The sequence below is a fragment of the Cnephaeus nilssonii genome (genome assembly GCF_951640355.1).
Source record: "Cnephaeus nilssonii genome assembly, chromosome: 4".
Lineage (NCBI taxonomy): Eukaryota > Metazoa > Chordata > Mammalia > Chiroptera > Vespertilionidae > Cnephaeus > Cnephaeus nilssonii.
Genome location: NC_137075.1, coordinates 56,701,913 through 56,723,247, shown reverse-complemented (window position 1 = coordinate 56,723,247; position 21,335 = coordinate 56,701,913). Strand labels below are relative to the sequence as shown.

Sequence of the window (21,335 nt, the reverse complement as noted above, 5' to 3'; positions counted from 1 at the left end):
AGATAGACCATGAGACAGAAAACACCTATGAACTGGCACGGTGTTTACAAATCACAGGGAGAGAATTTCAGCTCCTGATCTAGGGCTGAGTCGACCCTTTCAGGCTTCCCCATTTGCTGCCAGGCTCAGGCTGGACTTGGCCTGGAGCTCCCAAGGTCCAGCTCCCATTGGGATGACAGCCTTGACCCACAAAGCATTTAATTTTTTGAGAGAGAGAGAGAGAGAGAGAGAGAGAGAGAGAGAGAGAGAGAGAGAGAGAGAGAGAGAGAGATTGAGATTACTTATACATTCACTGGTTGATTCTTGTATATGCCCCGATCGGGAATTGAACCCACAACCTTGCATATAGGGACCACGACGCTCTAACAAACTGAGCCACCCGGCGGCCAGGGAGACAGCCTGATTTCAGGCTTGCGGTGAGGTTGATGGAAGCTCCCCTGACCCCAGGTGTCCCGTGAGAGGCCGAGTTCGGGCGGCTCTCGGTGACTTGTTGCTGCGGAAAACCGCAGCTGTGTTTCCCAGGGGAAGAGCGGGCGGGCTCCGGGCCTCGGACGCCAGCTTGGCGCAAAGCCCTGGGGCCCACGGCGCCTCGGGCCGGGTCTACGGGCCACCCACCTCCGGCGGGGGAGCGAAAGGTGCGCCCCCGCCACGCGCGCCCCCGCCACGCGCGCCCCCCAGCCCGGGGCCCCGCCACGCGCGCCGCCGGCAGAGGCGCAGCGGCCGGTCCGCGCCGCCCTTCCTCGCCCACTAGCGCCCACTGGCCAGGGGGGGCGCTGCGGGCGCCGTGGGAGCGCCGCCTCCTCTTCCTCCGGTCCCTCCCGCCTCCTCCCTCCCCTCTTCCCCACTCCACTCCCCACTCCCTGGGCGGGGTGAGCGCGTCCGGTCTGCTGTAACCGTTCCGAAATGGCAACTTGCGCCGTGGAGGTGCTCGGGCTCCAGGAGGACGAGGTGCGGGGGCCGCGGGGTTGCGGGGCGGGCTTCCCATCGCGCTGCCCGTCAGCCAGACCCCAGGCGGCGGCGGCGGGCAGGGGGCCGGCTGTCAGCCCCCTCCGTCCCCTGCGCGAGCCCGGGGACGCGCGAGGCGCGGTGGGACCGGGGGGCGACCCCGCGCGCGGGCTGGGGCGGGGGCTGGGGCGTGCCGCCGGGAGCCGCGTTTTCTCCGGGAACCTGTGGACTCCACACCCGTCCCCGCCCCTCTGGGCTCCGCCGCCTTCCTCGTCCGTTTCCTTCGGGAAGTGCCGCGGAGGGGGCTCGGCGGCCGGCGGCGTGCGTGCGCGCGGGGCCGCGCCTCGCCGGGCCAGCCGCTTCCTGCCGCCCCCTCCCCGCCGGCCGGGGCGGGCGCTCCGGGCGGGGAGGCGGCACATTTCCCGGAGCTCAGCATCCCGGCGGGCGGGCGGTGAGCCGGCTCTGGCAGCGGCCCGCCGGACTCCACTTGGTGCACTTTGACCTGAAGACTTCCACGGGATTGGGACTCGCTGTTTCGGTTTTTCCTTTTTTATCTGCAGCCCTTTTTAACCCTAACTGGAGTCGGGGATGGGAAAGCAGGCCAAGAGATGGTCTTCCTCCTATTTAGTAACAAGTGTCACGTGTGGCAAGTTCATGCTGTGTTTCACTGGTCTGTATTGATACTTAAAAAGTCGAGCTGGAAAAGAATAAATACGTGAAAGAACTTCCTATAGTTGTTCACTTTGAACATTAAGTTCTGCTCTTTGGAAAGGCAAAGCTGTCCCTTCTCAGTTATGCCTTAACGCTTATATTAAAAATAAGCCATTTGGAAAGGGTTGTTCTGTTTTAAAGGAGGTAGGTGGGAGGTGACAGACTATCTGGTCTACAATTTGGAGGGGGAAAACATCACATTTAAGCATTCTTGTTGACTCAACTGTCACAGGTATCTGTTTTCAAGATTGGACCCATTTAACTGTAAATCCTTCAGCCTAATTGCTTAGGTGTCTTCTAACAGTGTTGTCATAGTGACTCCTCTTAGTAACGCGGTCTCTTCAAACATCTTTTTAAACAATGTCGTTTACATTTCTCTTGAAAGTTCTTTGTTTATAAACAAACTAGAGGCCCGATGCATGAAGATTCATGCAAGAATGGGCCTTCCTTCCCCTGGCTGCCGGCACCACCTTCGCTCCGGCCAGAGCCGCCTTTCCACCTTCCCACCCTGCCCAGAGGCCCGGAGTGGCTGGGGTGGTGCAGAATCCCTGCATCCCGCCCCACTCCAGCCATTTGGTGCCTGCGTATGCAAATCAACCTGCCATCTTTGATGGTTAATTTGCATACTCGCTCCTGATTGGCTGGTGGGTGTCGCAAAGGTACAGTCAGTTTGCATCTTACTCTTTTATTAGTGTAGATGGGCAACTTGTTGATGCAGGCACGTTATCTCAGAGTGTTTTGAGGATGATTCTGGCCATGCGATTAGACTTTAATCTCTTAGTGATTGCTGCCAGAAAAGAAGCAAAGGGTGGGTGGACCAATGGTGGCAGCTTTGGAAACAGTGGTCAATACGTTTAGCTAAAAATAATACCCAGCTAATGATCTATAGAAGAGATCAGAGGAAAATAATGCAGTGTTGACCCTACCGCCGCTTTCTCCTTATCAGTCAGGGTTCCTTGCTTGCCACAATAAGCTGTCCAATGCAGATAACTTCAAGCTGGCATCCAACGCAGTCTGGCTGGCCTTGGGCTTTCTTTCCGCGTTGTTGGTGTGGTGTGTGTTGTTCCCGAGGGGTGTGGGCCCTGCTGTTCCAGATTTCTCATCTCACTCCCCGCAGCGCCCATTGATCATAGACAGAACATTGCCCAAGGTATCCTTCACTGTTCTCTCCCCCTTGGAACAGGGTCTGTGTTTACAGTTATTTGCTTCTCGCATCACCCCTCCGCCCGGCTGAGATGAAACTATTTGTGGCTGTTCGTGGGTGGTCATTCGGCAACTCCGTGTGAAGGCCAGAAACTCCACCCTTGGAAATGAGGTTTTCCTGAACTCGCCGAAGGATTTGTACTTCTGGAAAGTTTACTGGCATGGGGCCCACTCTGATTCTCATGATGGGGGTCTGGTTGTCAGTCCCAAAAGTTTCTTCCAACTCCTTCTGTATACGTTGCCCACGTTGAGAAAGAGGATGGGACAGGAAGATAAAAGACATGATGGTGGTGTTGTCTTCCACTTCTTCCATTGTGATTTAGGTTATTCATTCAACATTTATTAACTGTCTGTTCTGCTTCACACAGTTTGTTAGGCACCAGGGATTCAGAGAGAAACAACAGTCCCCGCCTGTTCTCTGAGGAGCTCACAGTCTGGTGGGAGAGAGACAGACATGGCTTGTTTTCTGGTAAAGGCTGCCATCACATCACTATTATTTGCCACTTGTTTTCTGCTCCATCACAAACATAAAAGAGGTCTTGGAAAAGCCTCCCCCTCCTTATTTTTTAAGAAGAAAAGCATTGCAGCTATGTCACTTTCTAAAACTCAGACTAGTCTGGGAATAAATAGCCCTCTGCTGTTTATTAAAAGGTATTTTTTTTCTTAATAATAAAAGAAAGATGATTCTTATTTTAAATTTGAAACTGAAACAAGGAGAAAGATGAATAGACATGGGATAGAAGATGGTGAGACAACTGTAATTTAGCCAGTACATACTGAATAGCCACTTTGTCACACTGTATGAGCATATGAGTGTTGAAGTGAGTTTTAGCTCTTCTTCCACTTGTGTCTTTCAGTAAGAGATTGGTCCTGGCTCCACGTGCAGAATTTTGCCATTAAAGCATAACATACTAAGGAAGTAGTGTAATATAATTTCCACCAAATTTGCTCTGACAAGAAGTTAATTCCCACAAATCTTTGGTGAGAAGGAGTGTGGTAGATATGGGGACTGGAAATCAGCATCCCTTCCTACCTCCTGCCAGCAGACGTCCCTCTTATGTTAAGCCAGTGGTCGGCAAACCGTGGTTCGCGAGCCACATGCGGCTCTTTGGCCCCTTGAGTGTGGCTCTTCCACAAAATACCACGTGCGGGCGCGCAAGGACAGTGCGATTGAAACTTCGTGGCCCATGCGCAGAAGTCGGTTTTCGGCTCTCAGAAGAAATTTCAATCGTTGTACTGTTGATATTTGGCTCTGTTGACTAATGAGTTTGCCGACCACTGTGTTAAGCTAAACACCCTGCATCCCCGACTCTTTTGCACTTAGCATTCTGGAAATGGGTTGTGAAATAGGTTTCCTAGTTAGGCGCACTTACCATTTGGAAGGTGGAAATGAAGTACAGCATAACTTACTGTTTGTTTGCGTGTTATTTTGCTTTTTCTGCTGATAAGCATGGCCATGTAGACATGGAGTTTTTCTGTAGCAGTGTTCTAGTACCTGGTAACGCTGGCTTGTGGGTATTGATAGGAAATTGCCAGCAGAGGTTGGTGGTGGTCGGCTTCCTGATGTCTTGATTGGGTCCATTCTTTAAAGTCAACAGGTCTGTGATGGCTCCTGATTACCTACTTCTCTGGCTGGGGCCGGAGTGGCAGCGTCCCGGGTGGGCCCAGCCTGTAGCCTGCCCCTCTAGCACTTCCAACCATTTTTGTAAGCACCTAATTCCCTGTATTAACGTCTTTCTTTCTAAAATATTGAGTGACTTCTATTTTCTGTAACTGAAATCTGATTGAAACAAAGGAAGAGAAGGGGGAAAAATAAAGAGGAAAGAGTTGAGAGCCTTCACTCCACGATTTTCACGTATGGAACAATGGGTGCCTTTGATGGTGTCAGTGACCACATAAGCAACAGGTTAACTAGGAAGTGTACGTTCTGACTGCTCTAGACCCACTATTGCCCACACTGGCATGATACTGAGCCCAAACCTCTAGTTGCTACTCACAAAAAGGAAAAGCACGTTTGAAGCAGCAGCTGTGTGAGTATTTAGCCCAATCTTTCACATATTGTTTATACCATTACTGCTTTTTTGCAACTCTCTAATTCCAGCATCATCCTAAAATATTTCTCATGGGTTTCCATGGGACCAAAGAAGAGCAAAGTATAGTTTATTTGTGGTAATTTGCTCTTTATTTTAAACCAACAGAAAGTTTGGAAGTACAGTGTGAAGAACTCTAAATTCTCCTCATTCAGATTCTCCAACTACTGACATTTTGCCACAATTGCTCCATAACCATTTTTTGCCATTTTCATTGGTCTTTTGCTGAACCCTTTGAGGACAAGCTGCAGATACAATGCCCCATCACCTCTAAATACTTTAGAATGTCTTTTTTTCTGAAAAAAGAATACTTCCCTACGTAACAGCCATCCAACCCTCTAAAACTAAGAAATGCACATTGATACACTACTGTCCAATCCACAGATCCCATTCAATCTTTGACAAGTGTTCTAATAATTTTTCTTTTTCCTTTCTGATTCAAGGTCCCACTTAGGGGCATATGGTGCCTGTACTTGTCATGTATTTGCAGTCTCTTATCTGTGTGAGTTCCTTAGTTTTTCTCATCTTTAATAGTTTTAAGGAGTACAGACTGTACAACCTGTAGGATGTTCCTCAACCTGACCATGTGAAGGTCATGCTTTTTTGGCAGGTAGCACAGAAATGATACTGTGTTCTCAGTGCATCTATCAAGGGGTACGTGATGTTGACTCATTCCATCACTATCGATGATAACCTTGATCACTTGGTCATTTTGGTGTCTGCAAGGTTCCTTTTTCATAATGCCACCATTTCCCCCTTTATAATCGGTTAGTATTTTGTGGGGACATATTCAGAGATTATGCCAGTACCCTACCCTTCCATTCACCAGATCTCCATCCACCCGTTTTAGCATCCATTGATGACTTCCACCACTGTGTCTTTATTTCCAGTTTTATTAATTGGCATTCTATGTAAGAAGAGCTTTCCTTTCTTCTTACTTATTTATTCATTTGTTTATTTATATCAGCAGGGACTTGTAGAATCCCAGCTTATTCACTGGGTTGTAATTAATTGCTGTCATTAAATATTTTGTTGCTTAAATTATCCAATGGAAGTCCTTTCAGGAAGGTTCTTAGGTCACTGTGGCATGTCTCCATCTTCCTCTGAGCACTTTTTTTCTTTCTGGCAGAAGATGTTCCAGGTTCCTCTTACATTTTGCCTCGCCCATTCGTTAGAAAATGTTCTTTAGGAGCCAAGATCTGGTTGCTCAATGCGCTCATTGCTACTTCATGTCATTGCTCTTCAGCCATCTCAGGAAACAGAATTAAAGAGTGTGTGTGTGTGTGTGTGTGTGTTGCACGCGTATGTATACATAAATACACACATAAATCTATAGTTATTTCTACATCAGCCTGTTTATAGATATTTAAAAATCATTAATTCATATCAATTTCTCTAATTCAAATATAATATCTCAGGGTTCTTTGTAGCCATAAGTGCCTTCTCTAACAGTAAAAATTCTGACTTTCATTATCTTCATTATATTTACTTATGTGCTCAATCCATTTACTTATGTTTCTGGTGTAACTAAATTTCTAACCATGCAGGCCTCTCCTCTGCCACTGGTGCACCCCACTTTCCCCTCCAGTGGGAGTACTGCTGTTACAGCTCTATGAAACACCCTCCTCCTCTGTGTCCCATGCCAGTGGGTACACTACTGAGCATCTCTGTATCGCTCCCCCCTCGTCCCCTCCGTGCTCATGCTGGCAAGCGTGCTGACCATACAGCTCCATGACACTACTCCCTGGCCCCCAAACTCTGCCTAAGGTAGGCCTACTGACTTCTCTGCAGTAGGAAGAGAAGATGAGGAAAGTTTACACACACACACACACACACACACACACACACAGTTAGCTATTAGCCATTCATATATTGCATAGGGATATAGTCTTGAAGGCTCCTTACAAATAAATTATTTAGGGTAAGCAGAGGTATAGAACATGGAATTTGACTAGGTTAGAATTCTGGCCTTATCATTTAATGAGCCATTGGCATAGGTGTTTGACATCCCTCAGAGCAGAATATTTAAATCAGTTGATTCAGGCTGCGTGGGGTGACCAGGCCGGCAGGGGGTGCAGTTGGGGGCGACCAGGCTGGCGGGGGGGGGGGCAGTGAGGGGCTATCAGGCTGGCGGAGGGGAGCAGTGAGGGCGACCAGGTTGGCGGGTGGGGCAGTTGGGGCGACCACGCCGGAAGGGGATGCAGTAAGGGGTGATCGGGCCAGCGGGGAGGCACTAAGGGGCAACCAGGCCGGCAGGGGGAGCTAGTTGGGGGCGACCAGCCTGGAGGGGGGCAGTTGGGGGTGACCAGGCCAGCAGGGGGGACAGTTTGGTGCAATCAGGCAGGCAGGTGAGCAGTTAGGAGCCAGTGGTCCCGGATTGTGAGAGGGATGTCCGACTGCCTGTGTAGGCCTGATCCGCAGGACATCCCCTGAGGGGTCCTGGATTGGAGGTGCAGACTGGGCTGAGGGGACCCCCCCCCCGTGCACAAATTTTGTGCACTGGGCCTCTAGTATTAATATAACCAGACATACACGTTTTATAAATATTATGAAGGAAAGGAGATGGAGATGTAATATGAAAGTATATAACAGAAAAGATGAACTAATCTTGTATGATATAGAACGGAGAATGTAAAAGATGTGGTGAATAGGAGCATAAAGACGACTAGAGTGGTAGAGCAAGAGGGACGGTGGTAGATGATTCTGGAGAGGTGAGGAGAGCAGGGTGTAAAGGCCATTTATCAAGGATTTTAAATTGGATCCCAAGTGGAATGGAAACTCACTGGATGTTTACGTGCATGTCATCATCGTCATCAACATTGTTTTTTAAAATAATGTTTGTATTTAACATTGTCTTTGCTTGTTACTTCTTCATTTCTTCTTGCATCTCTAGCTTTCTATTCGGGATCCCTTTTCTCTGCCTGAAGTATGTCCTCTAGAATTTCTTTCAGTGAGTGTTGCTGGTAATGAACTTTCTCAGTTTTGTTTTTTTCTGAAAATGTTGGAAAATGCTTTCCTTCTTTTTTCAGGGAGAGGTGGGGAAAGGAGTAAAATTTACAAACAGATCTTTAATGTACAATAATTTTCAACCTGTTTAAACTAACAACCCAGTTAAGATACAGAGTATTGACATCACTGCAAAATATTTCCTTGAGCTCTTCTCATCAACTCCCTCTTTTTACTCTTCCCGGGAAGCTTTTTAATCACCATGGATTAATTTTGCCTGTTCTGGAACTCATATAAATGGAATCATACAGTGTATACTTTTTGTGTCTAACTTCCTTTTTAAAAAATAAAAGATGAAAGATTTATTTTCTCTGAAGAGAAACAAGAATATGGCTTCTTTTGTTTAATGTTTTTCAAAGTCATCCATGTGATTGTATCAGTAGCTCAGTCTTTTTATCGTTCAGTAGTATTCCATATGAATATACCAAATATTTATCCATTCTCCTTTAGATAGACACTTTGATTGTTTCCAGCTTTTGGCTATTATGAATCAACCTACTGTGGAATACAGGTTATCAGCTTGATATTTATGCTTCCAGAGATATTTTATGAATAAATAAACATATATTGTGCTGTCAGATTTAAAAGTAATGTGCAGATGTAAAGTAATGATTAGCTGTTCTTTTTCGGAAATTATGTAGTTCTGACCGAATAAATGAAGTTACAGTTTTGTAAATGGGGAATACTCCTGCAACTGCCTTAGCTACAACACTTCCCTTCTTATCCTCATGCTCTTCACCTGTGGTTCTCAACGCTGATGTCCATCAGCATCCCCACAGGCTTCTGGCCCCACCCCAGAGTGTCTGATTCACTCCATGCAGGGCCTGAAAATTTGTATTTCTGATAAATTGCCATGTAGTGTTCATACTACTGGTCCAGGGAATGCACTTTGAGAACCATGGCTCTCTTATAAATCTAAGGATTCCGAGTATTCTAGTTTATCATGGTTATTACTGCTAACACTCCCAAGGAGCTTTGACCATAGCAAGTATATAACAATCATACACTCTACCTTTCATTTACTAGGATGGTCCTGATTTTATGTATTTTTCAATAAAGGTGATCTAGCATTTATATTTTTGTAAACATTTTCAAGTAAATTTACACACCAGAGGAAGAAAACTGTCAATCCATAGTTTCCATTTTTACTTTGGAAAATATGGTCACCATAAGTTATATAGCAGGTGTTGCAGAAAAATAAAAAAAATACACATCCTGCCCTCCTATTGTAGCAATTTTTTGTTAAATAAATATCTAGGGTTTATATTAATGCACTAGGTAAATAAAGTAGTATTCACATCTGAACTATTATACCTTATTTATTGCACACTTTTTTGTTGTTGTTAATCCTCACCCAAGGATATTTTTTTCCATTGATTTTTAGAGAGAGTGGAAGGGAGGGACAGAGACACAGAGAGAGAAACATCAGTTTGAGAGAGACACATCAATTGGTTGCCTCCTGCATGTGCCCTGATCAGGGGATCGAGCCTGCAACCAAGGTAGGTGCCCTTGACCAGATTCGAACCTGCACCCTTAAGTACTTGGGCCAATGCTCTACCCACTGAGCAACACCAGCTAGGGCTATTGTACACTTTTTGCTTTAATTTTTTGTACACCTATCACAAATAAAATTGCAAACTGGTAGGATTTTAAAACCATGCAATGTCGAAAAATATATATGCATGGATACATATCTCACCAATGGTATTGATTCATTTTCCCTCATTCTTATTGGAAACTTCCTCTTGCTATGTGCCCTCTATCCAAACGGCTCGCACTCTACCCCTATTGTATAGCATCATCTGCGGGCTGCCATTTCCCATCATTGTCAGAATTCTCTGGATCTCTTTTCTGTGTTGGATCCACTGTTTCCTTGATCTCTTGTCTTCATCTTTCCTAATCGATTCCCTCAGGTGCCGACACAGATACTCTGTAAAAGTGGGCAGGTCCTATTGACAGGAGTATTTCATAGTAGGTTTTTCTGACCTAACATTTAATTGTGGGACTCTCACAAATAAGTATTTCTAGTGTCTATTTTCTTTTCCCCTACCTTGAACCACTCAGCTTGCTCAGAGAGAAGTTTTCCAATTCTCTGTTTGGTGGGTGTAGGTCGGGCAGCCACTGTTCTTGTTTCACTGTTTGTGCAAACCTGTCCTTGTTTTTGATAAGATGCCTTATTCCTACTTTCCACGCAAACGTGTCCTTGTTTTTGATACGATGCCTTATTCCTACTTTCTGCAACTTCAGAAAGATTTGTGGTTAATCAAGAATTTGTCAGCCTCCACTATGTGCCAAGTATTCTTCTGGGTTTTGTAGAGAAAACAAATTTTTAAGCTTCAAAATCTCACAATTTTAAGAAAACACACAGTTTATTGCTTCAGATACAAGATAGTATGTGATAGATGCTGTATAAATGAGCCTCTAACGAGAAGGGAAGATTCATGTCAAGGCTTTTAGGAAAAATGGCATTTGGACTTTAAAGAAAGGGCAGAACTTTTTAAAGAAAAAAATAATTTAAAAGTTATAAAAAGTTTAAGAATTAAAACAAAACCCTTCGTCATCTCATATTTTAATAGCTATTTTCATCGTTGCATATTTCCTTCTGATTTTTATCCATCTGCATTCATGTTTTTACAGAGTTGTCACAGAATAGGTAACATTCTGCATCCTGATTTTTCCAATTAACATTATCATTTTCTGTCATTAAATAACATTAATAATTATACGTTAATGGTTTCAAAGGGATCTGCTCAGGTGATATAGGTCTTTAACAATGAAGGGGTAGGAGATAGGGAAGAAAATCTCAGGCAGAGGGAACCCAAAGGTAAGTCAACACAAGATACATCTTTTTTTAAAGACTTGACAGAAGGATGGGAGAGTAGCACAAAGTCTCCCAAGACCTATGAGAGATGGAAAGACCTAAGCTCTGTATTTCCTATTCCTGATATTATTTTTTTGGAGGGGGTTATTGACAGAAGATTAAGGAGCAGGAAGTCGCTGTTTTTATGAATTGTGGAGAAAATCTCAGCCCAGAAAGCTGCTTTTAATTACTGAATCTGTATAGATAACACATTGACATTTTATTTCACCAAGTCATTGAGAAAAGCTGCATACATATGTTTGCCAAGTTGTAACTTTTCTCACTTTCATAAATTAATAAAGAATAAAGCTCTCTTATGAGTGGAGGGGAGGATTCCAGCTTTAGTGAAGAGCCGTGATGGTGATCTGTTTAAAGATAATGTCCCCATATTGATTAAGGAAAAGATGTTTTATTTTTGTTTCTCTTTTGCTCATTTGAGCACTATCCAGATTTCTGTTAATAGTACTTTTAGTATCATGATTCTAACATTGCAGCTTTTATGCTCTTTTTCTTCATTTTAAAAAATGATGGGAAATGTGATCTCTGTTTATGGGTGTGATAGAAGAGATCAGTTTGAACAATTTTCTAGCTAAACTTATAAAATGAAGTTAAATGAATACAAATATCAAAATAAATGGCATTTCTTATTTAATTTTTATGAAAAAATCTTAAAACAGCATAGTTTCACATCAGTTAACCATAGCACCCTACCTAATAATAGAGTAATATGCAAATTGACCGCACCTTCGCTACGCCTAAGCCACACCTACCAGCCAAGCCACGCCCACCAGCCAATCAGGAGCAAATATACAAATAACCCAACCAAGATGGCTACAGCCACTGAGAGCGGGAGGGTTTCTGCGGTAACAAAAGAAGCCAAGCTTTCTGCACCTCCTGTTGCCAGCCTAAGCCTCCACTCAAGGCTACAAAGTTTCAATTATAGAAGGTGAATTAACTCCTACAGAAATCGCTGCTGGCCGCGGAGCGAGCAGCAGGCTTGGCTTTGCTCCAGGCTACAAAGTTTCAATTGTAGAAGGTAAATAAATTCCAGATACCAGGGCCTCCTCTTGGGTCGCCAGGGGGCGTGGCCGGCCTGCAAACCACCACAGGCCCATCGCTCAGGCCGCCCCATGCCCCAAGGGAACCCCCACTCTTCAGGGCAAACCAGTCAGCCCCCACCCATGCACCAGGCCTCTATCCTATCTAATAAAAGAGTAATATGCAGATTGACCATCACTGCAATACACAATATAGCTGCCCCCATGTGGTCAAATATCCTGCCCCCATGTAAACACAAGATGGTCACCACAAGATGGCCAGCAGGGGAGGGCAGTTGGGAGGCACCAGGCCTGCAAGGGAGGGCAGTTGGAGGCAATCAACCCTGCAGGGGAGGGCAGTTAGGGGTGACCAGGCCGTCAGAGGAGGGAAGTTGGGGGCAAACAGGCTGGCTGGGGAGCAGTTAGGCATCAATCAGGCTGGCAGCGGAGTGGTTAGGGGGTGATCAGGCTGGCAGGCAGAAGTGGTTAGGGGCAATCAGGAAGGCAGGCAGGTGATCAGTTGGGAGCCAGCAGTCCTGGATTGTGAGAGGGATGTCCAAGTGCCTGTTTAAACGGGCAGTCGGACATCCCTCGAGGGGTCCCAGATTGGAGAGGGTGCAGGCTGGGCTGAGGGACACGCCCCCCCTCCGTGCACGAATTTCGTGCACCGGGCCTCTAGTCTAATATAATTCGTTCAGATTTTTTGTGGTGGGAAATGCAAGGATAAAGTTGAAAAGATAAATTGTCTGTTACTGTGAGTAATTTATCATTTCCTGGAGTTGTTTTTAATTAAAGCTTGTTATGTTTTTCCTCTGGAGACTTCTGGGAGAAAGTTCCAGTAGAGGCTCCACAAATATGGATTAATTTTCAAGTTCATATACAAATTATAAATACTTGTCTACACTTAGAAAAGCTAAGATGATCAAATAACATGTATTATTTGCTGATAGAACTTTTTGTTGCATTCAACATTATTTTGTATTAGTTTCAGGTGTACAACATAGTGGTGAGACAATCATATACTTTAAAAAGTGTCCTCCCCCGCCTGATATTTTAAGTACCCACTTGCCACCATCCATAGTTATTACAATATTGTTGACTAATCTGATGCCACTTTTGATTATACTTTATGACTAGAAAAAGTTTGTACAAATTATCATTACAAAAAATATTTCTAATTTTCAGAATTCAGTCTTGAAATTAGTACCTTGTTTAATAAAGTATAGCCACTTCCCAGTCAAATGGTATAATGAGAACTTGGCCAATAGAATACGTTCATGGGTTTATGTATTCAGTGACTTTCCAGGGAAAAAAGGTAATCTGAAAATCTCTTCAGATTTTTGCAAATCAATCCCCATAGAAAACTGAAATTTCAGTTTACATTTTCCTTTCTGGTTTTCAATCCTATCTTTATTTCTGACTAGAGGCCCGGTGCATGAAATTCGTGCACGGGGGCGGGGGGGGAATGATGTCCCTCAGCCAAGCCTGCACCCTCTCCAATCTGGGACCCCTTGAGGGATGTCCGACCGCCCGTTTAGGCCCGATCCCACTGGATTGTGAGTGACATCCCTCTCACAATCCAGGACTGCTGGCTCCCAACTGCTCGCCTGCTTCTGCCTGATTGCCCCTAACCACTTCTGCCTGCCAGCCTGATCACCCCCTAACCACTCCCCTGCCAGCCTGATTGATGCCTAACTGCTCCCCGGCCGGCCCGATTGCCCCTAACTGCCCTCCCCTGCCAACCTGGTAACCCTGAACTGCCCTCCCCTGCCAGTCTGATAGCCCCTAACTGTCCTCCCCTGCAGGCCTGGTCTCCCCCAACTGCCCTCCTCTGCTGGCCTGGTCACCCCTAACTGTCCTCCCCTGCAGGCCTGGTCTCCCCCAACTGCCCTCCTCTGCTGGCCTGGTCACCCCTAACTGCCCTCCCCTGCAGGCCTGGTCCCCCCAACTGCCTTCCCCTGCAGGCCTGGTCCCCCCCAACTGCCCTCCCCTGCAGGCCTGGTCCCCCCAACTGCCTTCCCCTGCAGGCCTGGTCCCCCCCAACTGCCCTCCCTGCAGGCCTGGGTGCCCCCCCAACTGTCCTCCACTGCAGGCCTGGTCACCCCCAACTGCCCTACCCTGCAGGCCTGGTCCCCCCCAACTGCCCTCCCCTACAGGCCTGGTCCCCCCCTACTGCCCTACCGTGCAGGCCTGGTCCCCCCCAACTGCCCTCCTCTGCTGGCCTGGTCACCCCCAACTGCCCTCCTCTGCTGGCCTGGTCACCCCTACCTGCCCATTACTGCCCTCCCGTGCAGGCCATCTTGTGGTGGCCATCTTGTGTCCACATGGGGGCAGCCATCTTATGTCTTGGAGTGATGGTCAATTTGCACATTACTCTTTTATTAGATAGGATACCTAGCTACTGCCCTTTTTATAAGATCAGCTATGTATTTAGTTTTAATCAGGGATAAAGTTATATTTTATCTGAGATCTCTTGTTAAGGATTTTTGTGCTATCTAAATTTATCATCTGAGTTTGGGAGCTAATAGATTATTTCAATTGTCATATTTTTTCCATGAAAGCTTCAGGTATGAGGGTGGTTGTAAATATTTAGAAATGGAATAAGATTGAAATAAATGCTATATGATATGTATTCAGGGTGTCCCTCCAAAAGTTTATATACACTTTAACAGCTGATAGTTCAATTTTGAAAATGAAATGTATTTTAATAAAAACTATCTATATATATAAAGAGCCAGGGTCCCGTAACGACCAAGACTTGACTGAACACTGGAAGTCAGTGCTGGGTTGCCATGGGGACCCAGCACTGACTGCAGAGGGGGCTTGTAGATCAGGCCCTGAGAGAGGCCTGCAGAGAGAGAGGCAGGGTCTGATCCCCAGCCTCCATGGCAGCTGTTGATCAGCCATTGCCTCTCTTTTCTCTCCTGGCTTCACCAGTAGCCGCGCCTCTGTTTCTCTCCGGGCCTCCTTGGGGGCTGCTGATCAGCCCCGCTCTTTGATCAGGCCCAGAGATAGGCCTGGAGACACTGACTGGCATAGAAACCGACCAATCAGAACCAAATCTGGGTGAAGTGTCAGGAACCAATGGCTGCCTAGGAGGCGGAGCTTTTGACACTTTTGACGCTTGGTAATATAGCTTGATATCTGGTACTATGATCCCGCCAACTTCGTTCTTCTTTCTCAGGAATGCTGTGGCTATTAGGGGTCTTTTTTATTCCAGATGAATTTTTGGAGAGTTTGTTCTAGATCTTTGAAATATGCCATTGGTATATTAATAGGGATTGCATTGAATCTGTAGATTGCTTTGGGTAGTATGGACATTTTAAAGATGTTGATTCTACCAATCCATGAACATGGTATGTTCTTCCATTTGTTTATATCTTCCTCTATCTCTTTTTTCAATGTCCTGTAGTTTTTCAAGTATAGGTCTTTTACCTCCTTAGTTAAGTTTATTCCTAGGTATCTTAATTTTTTTAGTGCAATGATAAATGGGATTTTTTTTTCATTTCTCTTTCTGTGAGTTCATTATTGGTGTATAAAAAGGCCATATATTTTGGGTGTTAATTTTGTATCCTGCTACATTGCCAAATTCATTCATTAGGTCTAGTAGTTTGCTGATGGAGTATTTGGGGTTTTCTATGTATAGTATCGTCATCTGCGAATAAGGACATTTTTAATTCTTCTTTTCTTATTTGGATACCTTTTATTTCTTCTTCTTGTCTGATTGCTATGGCTAGCACTTCCAGTACTATATTGAATAGGAGTAGTAAAAGTGGGCATTCCTGTCTTGTTCCCATTCTTAGGGGAAATGAGTTTAGTTTTTGCCCATTGAGTATGATATTGGCTGTAGGTTTGTCATATAAGGCTTTTATTATGTTGAGGTATGATCCCTCTATTCCCACTTTGCTAAGAGTTTTATTCAAGAAAGGGTGTTGGATTTTGTCAAATGCTTTTTCTGCATCGATTGATATGATTATGTGATTTTCGTCTCTCAATTTGTTTATGTGATGTATCCCATTTACTAGTATTGATTTGCAGATATTGTAACATCCTTGCATCCCTGGAATAAATCCCAGTTGGTCATGGTATATGATCTTTCCAATGTAATGCTGGATCCGATTTGCTAGAATTTTGTTGAGGATTTTATTAGCCTCTATGTTCATCAAGGATATTGGCCTGTACTTCTCTTTTTTTGTGTGGTGTCTTTATCTGGTTTTGGGATTAGGGTAATGCTGGCTTCATAGAAAGAGCTTGGAAGTGTGCCTTCCTCTTGAATTTTTTGGAATAGTCTGAGGAGGATAGGTTTTAGTTCTTCTTTGAATGCCTGGTAGAACTCCCCTGTAAAGCCATCCTGACCAGGGCTTTTGTTTGCTGGAAGATTTTTGATCACTGCTTCAATTTCTTCGGTAGTTATCGTCCTATTCAGGTTTTTTTATTCTTCCTGATTTGAGTTTTGGGAGCTTGTATTTTTTCTTCTTATAAAATTTTTAAAGTTTTCTTTTTCACTTTTAGAGTTGAATGAATCTGGACTTTATTTTTATATGCAGTATAAGATAGTGATTGAATATTATTGTTTACTTCTTTGCTCATTTTTACTTTTTCCTCTGAATTTCCAAATCATTTAAGACCCATGAAAAAAATCCAAGGGGGAAGAGTTGAAATTGAATTCAACTTATAGGTTACTTTTGTGAAAACAAACAATAATATTATTTTCATCTATGAACATAGTGAACTTTTAAATTTGTTTTTTTTTGTGTTCTTCAATAGTTTAAAAGATAATTTTATCCATAGAGTTTTAAAATCTTTTTATTAACTTTATTTCTGTGTCCAACATTTCACTTACTTGGGAATTTTTAAAAATATGTATTCTGTGTTATAATATTTTCTTACCCACCTTTTAATTTTGAACAATTTCACATCCAAAGGACAGTTAAAGAGCCTGTATACCCATTGCATTGCTTGTATTTTGCTTATTCCCTCTGTTTATACACACACACACTCACTTTCAACCTTTTATTTGTTGAGCCATTTGAGTATGTTGCAGACTTAATATATTTTATTCCTAAATATTTCAATATGTTTATCTTAAAACTAAGATGTTATTATATAAAACCTCATCATAGTATTATGATACCCAATAAATTTAATATTTTTGATACTTTATAGTAGCAATACAGTATAGTCTTATTTAACATATAATCTATTGAATGGGATTATAAAAATAATTACTGTCAAAATAGTTATTACAAATGATTATGAACTCTTGATTTGTGTTATTGTGTACATAGCAACAATGATAAATTCATATTAGTCTTAATAGCTACAATTTTCTTGGAAGGAATGATAAATTCTTAATGTAATAATTGACTATTTTTTCTGGCTTTTCTTAGTGGATAATCAAATCATCTACAAGTAACAAATGGTTTTCATTTTTTGTTGTATAGCTTTTAATAAAATTCTTTTTGTTGTTGTTGTTAATCCTCACCCAAGGATACTCTTTCCATTGATTTTTTTTTTAGAGAGATTGAAAGCGAGGGACTGGGAGAAAGAGAGAAACATCCATGTGAGAGAGACACATTGATTGGTTGCCTCCCACATGCACCCTGCCTGGGGGCTGGTGATTGAACCTGCAAACCAGGTACATGCCCCTAACCAGGAATCGAATCCACAACTTTTTGGTGCCTGGGTCAATGCTCCAACCACACTGGCCAGGGCTCACATTAATTCTTGGAAAAAATTCCTCCAATTAATTTTAATAACCTGATTACTGTATTTTTTAAAATATATTTATATTTTTATTGATTTCAGAGAGGGAGAGAGAGAGAGAAACATCAATCATGAGAGAGAATCATTGATCGGTTACCTCCTGCACACCTCATAATAGAGATTGAGGCTACAACCTGGGCATGTGCTCTGACTGGGAATTTAACCTGAACCTCCTGGTTTATAGGTCAACATGCAACCACTGAGCCATGCCGGCCAGGCTGGTTACTGTATTTGATGTATATATTTAAAGGTATGTGTCTTAGATAAGTTATAAAGTACATGAAAATAAAATATACATTTTTATATTTTAGGAAAATGTTCGAATTGTGAGGGTGAAAGTTATAGCTGGAATAGGCCTTGCCAAGAAGGATATCTTAGGATCTAGGTAAGTATATTAATTTGGGTTGCAATTTTAAAATTTGTACTCATTAACTAATTTTTTCTAAATGTTGGTTAGATGAAACATTGAATGATATTATTAAATTGTTGTTTGAGGTAGAATAATAATATTTTCAATTGGTGGTTTACTAAATTCCTTCATATCTGAATTACTGAATTTGTGAAATTAGACAAAAAAAAAGTACAACTCATAAGATACATTTATGATTTCTGCTTCTGGGCATCGATAAAATAGGCTGTGGGCAGTAGATGGTGAATGAAGGGCCCAGATGGATCCAGAGAAGGGGATGAACACACACCCCACCCTGGGCCCCTCTTTGGTAGGCAGCAGCCCTGGGGTCACAGAATGGAAAGGACCACCTGGGCTGCCTGCTTTCCTGTGCTGTTGGTTCCGAAGCTAGGAGGGAGGAAGCAGGGAGCAGTACCCTAAGCGTGGTTCCCCTCACACCTATTTATAGCCTTGTTGTGCCAATGCTGGGCAGCCCTCACTTGTCCCTTTCAGGCACCATGGAGGGGCAAGGGCCAGACCCAGGTTCCAGGGCACGGGCAGTGCAGCTTCTGGCTGTGTGCACAGGGTGCTTTCTTCCCCAGAGTGATTTATCTATTATGATGATCACAAACTTAGCAGCTTAAAGGAATACACATTTATTATCTCACTAGAGGCCCGATGTACAAAATTTGTGCAAGGGTAGGCCTTCTTCCCCTGGCTGCCAGCACCCGGGACCTAGGCTCCCCTCCGGCTGCCAGCTCTCAGGACCAGGGCTTCCCTCCAGCTGCCAGCTCTCAGGACCGGGGCTTCCCTCTGGCTGCTGGCATCCGGCACCCGGGCTTCCCCCAGCTACCAGCAGCCAACCCTGCCCCCCTACCGCACCCGCCTTGGCCTGGCGCTGCCAGTGTCTGCTGCCACCCCCCCACTTCCCTGCCAGTTGCGGGGGAGGGACCAGGAAGTTGGCCGGCAGTTATATACATTTTGTCATTTTCCTGTAATGTATTGGTTAGAATTCATAGGCCCTTCCCACATTTAAGAGGAGTGTAACACAAGGGCATGAACATTAGGACATGGGGATAATAGAAGCTACCCTAGACTATGACTGCCATAAACAATAACTCCAACAATTGCAAATTTTACATTCTTTTCAAGTGCACGATGCATTCACCAATATAGACCATGTATAGAGCTAAAAGACAAGTCTCAGTTTTGAAAAGATTGAAATTATATGCAGGATGTTCTCTGATAACAATGGAATTAAGTTAGAAACCAATAACATTAAGATATCAAGAAAAATCCCACTTATTGGAAATAAAACAATATACTTCTAAATAATCTATAGGTCAAAGAAGAAATCACAAGAAAAATCAGAAAACATTTTGAACAGAATGAAAATGAAAATACAGCAATATCAAAATTTGTAGGATACAGCTAAATATTTAGAGGAAAGTTGAGATTTTTAAAATGTTTAACTTAGAAAAGGAACAGGACCTAAGTGAATGATTTGAGTTCTAATTTTAAGAAATTAGAAAAAGAAGAGCAAATTAATTCTAGAGTAAGTAGAAGGATGAAAATAATAAGGATAAAGTGGAATTAGTTAAATGGACAATTATAGAAAAAAATAATTGTAATCTAAAACTTGTTCTTTGAAGTGATCAACAAAGTTTCAAAACTTATATCTGACAAAGGCCTTTAATTAACAATATATAAAGAGCTCTTACAACTCTTTAATAATACCATAAAAAGCTCAATTCAAAAATAGGAAAAATCTTGATTTTCCTTCTCCTTGTCTCTTTTCTTACTTATTTTTATTTATTTATTTATTTTTTTTTGAGAGAGAAACATCGATTGGTTGCCTCCCCCCCTGACTGGGGATTGAATCCACAATCTGGGTATGTGCCCTGACCAGGAATCGAACCCACACTCTTTGGTTCATGGGAGGATGCTCTAACCAATCGAACCACACTGGCCAGGGCGTCCTTCTCCATGATTCTTTGTAAAAGAGGTTATGTGATGTAATTATTTTTAACTGAAAGCACTTTGCCTTTATTTTGTAAAAAGAGTTTATACCCATGAGATAACTTGGCGTGACCTGAGGTCTTGCAGGGCTAGTTCTTAAAAATTAGTGAATTAACCATTTTAACCCAAAGAACATAATAAAAAAAATTAAACAAAAATTTTTTAAATCTAAAAAGATTGCAAATCATTAAATTGGGACTAAATGGTTTTCTTTGTAATTCTTTAATTCTTTGTGTATTTCACTAACATGGTACTTTAGCTTTTTAACAAGATGCAAAAATTACTATAATTACTTACCCCTGCCTAAGAAAACCTTACTTTTAATTATAGGAAATAATTGTAGAAATTGTTAAAAAGGAAATTTCTGTGATTTTTTAATAGTTTGAATATCTAACTTTGGGAATAAGCAACAATTAATTTTTTTCCTAATTTTAACAGTGATCCTTATGTGAGAGTGACGTTATATGACCCAATGAATGGAATTTTAACAAGTGTGCAGACGAAAACCATTAAAAAGGTCAGACTTAGCAGGATTCAAAAAAAAATTTAAATATATTGTTTTAAATTTATATGACAAAATATAAAAAATTAGTTATACTATGTTTACTGTCTTTTAGACTTTGAATCCAAAATGGAATGAAGAAATATTATTCAAAGTAAGTATGCATTTTATTTCATCAAAACAGCACATTTTTTTCTTAATAGGTTAGAATAAGTTCTCACTTATAATATTAGAAAATATATCCTATAAGAATTTGTATAGATTTTTAAACATTTAAAAGTTAAATCTAGGTATTCCCAAGAGGACATGGTCCTGGGACCATTTATTTTATTACGAAAACCATATATGCAAGGTAAGGTAATGAAGGGGTAAAAGATTATTGTAAACTTGGAATTATCTTATTCTAGTTTAATTGTGATTTAGAGACTATATGGTAGTCTTATTCTAATTTATCATATTTTGATGTTTTTCCTTTAAAGATGAATCAATATTTGTGTCTCTCCAGTTATTTATTAAATAGACTGATGCAAGCAAGAGATGATAAGGGCCTGCCAATAAGTGGATACATTTCTTTGTTTACACCGTTCATGCACATTCCTGCCTTCCCCCGTGCACTAACTCACTATACCTTAAGAGCAAACTCTAGTCAGCAGTTACTCCAGGCTCCTCAGGAGGTCCCTCAACCTGAGAATGTCTCCTTATGCATATCTGTCAGAGTCCTTAACCTGATGCTATACACTGAGTGGCCAGATTATTATGATCTCTGAAGGCATAATAATCTGGCTACTCAGTGTGTGTGTGTGTGTGT

The 21,335-nt window shown here is 42.7% G+C and overlaps 1 protein-coding gene across 2 annotated transcripts in view; it reads left to right on the top strand.

Annotated features, from left to right (window-relative positions):
- The first annotated feature begins 681 nt into the window (after positions 1-681).
- NEDD4 (NEDD4 E3 ubiquitin protein ligase) overlaps positions 682-21,335 on the top strand; it is a 116,951-nt gene continuing 96,297 nt past the window's right edge. The window contains exons 1-4 of one of the 2 annotated variants that reach the window (XM_079767565.1): positions 682-948; positions 17,930-18,003; positions 20,464-20,542; positions 20,643-20,681. In XM_079767565.1, the coding sequence (XP_079623691.1) occupies positions 904-948; positions 17,930-18,003; positions 20,464-20,542; positions 20,643-20,681 (237 nt within the window). In that variant the 5' untranslated portion in view covers positions 682-903. The remainder of the gene's footprint in view (positions 949-17,929; positions 18,004-20,463; positions 20,543-20,642; positions 20,682-21,335) is intronic. The other variant, XM_079767564.1, reaches the window with a different exon arrangement.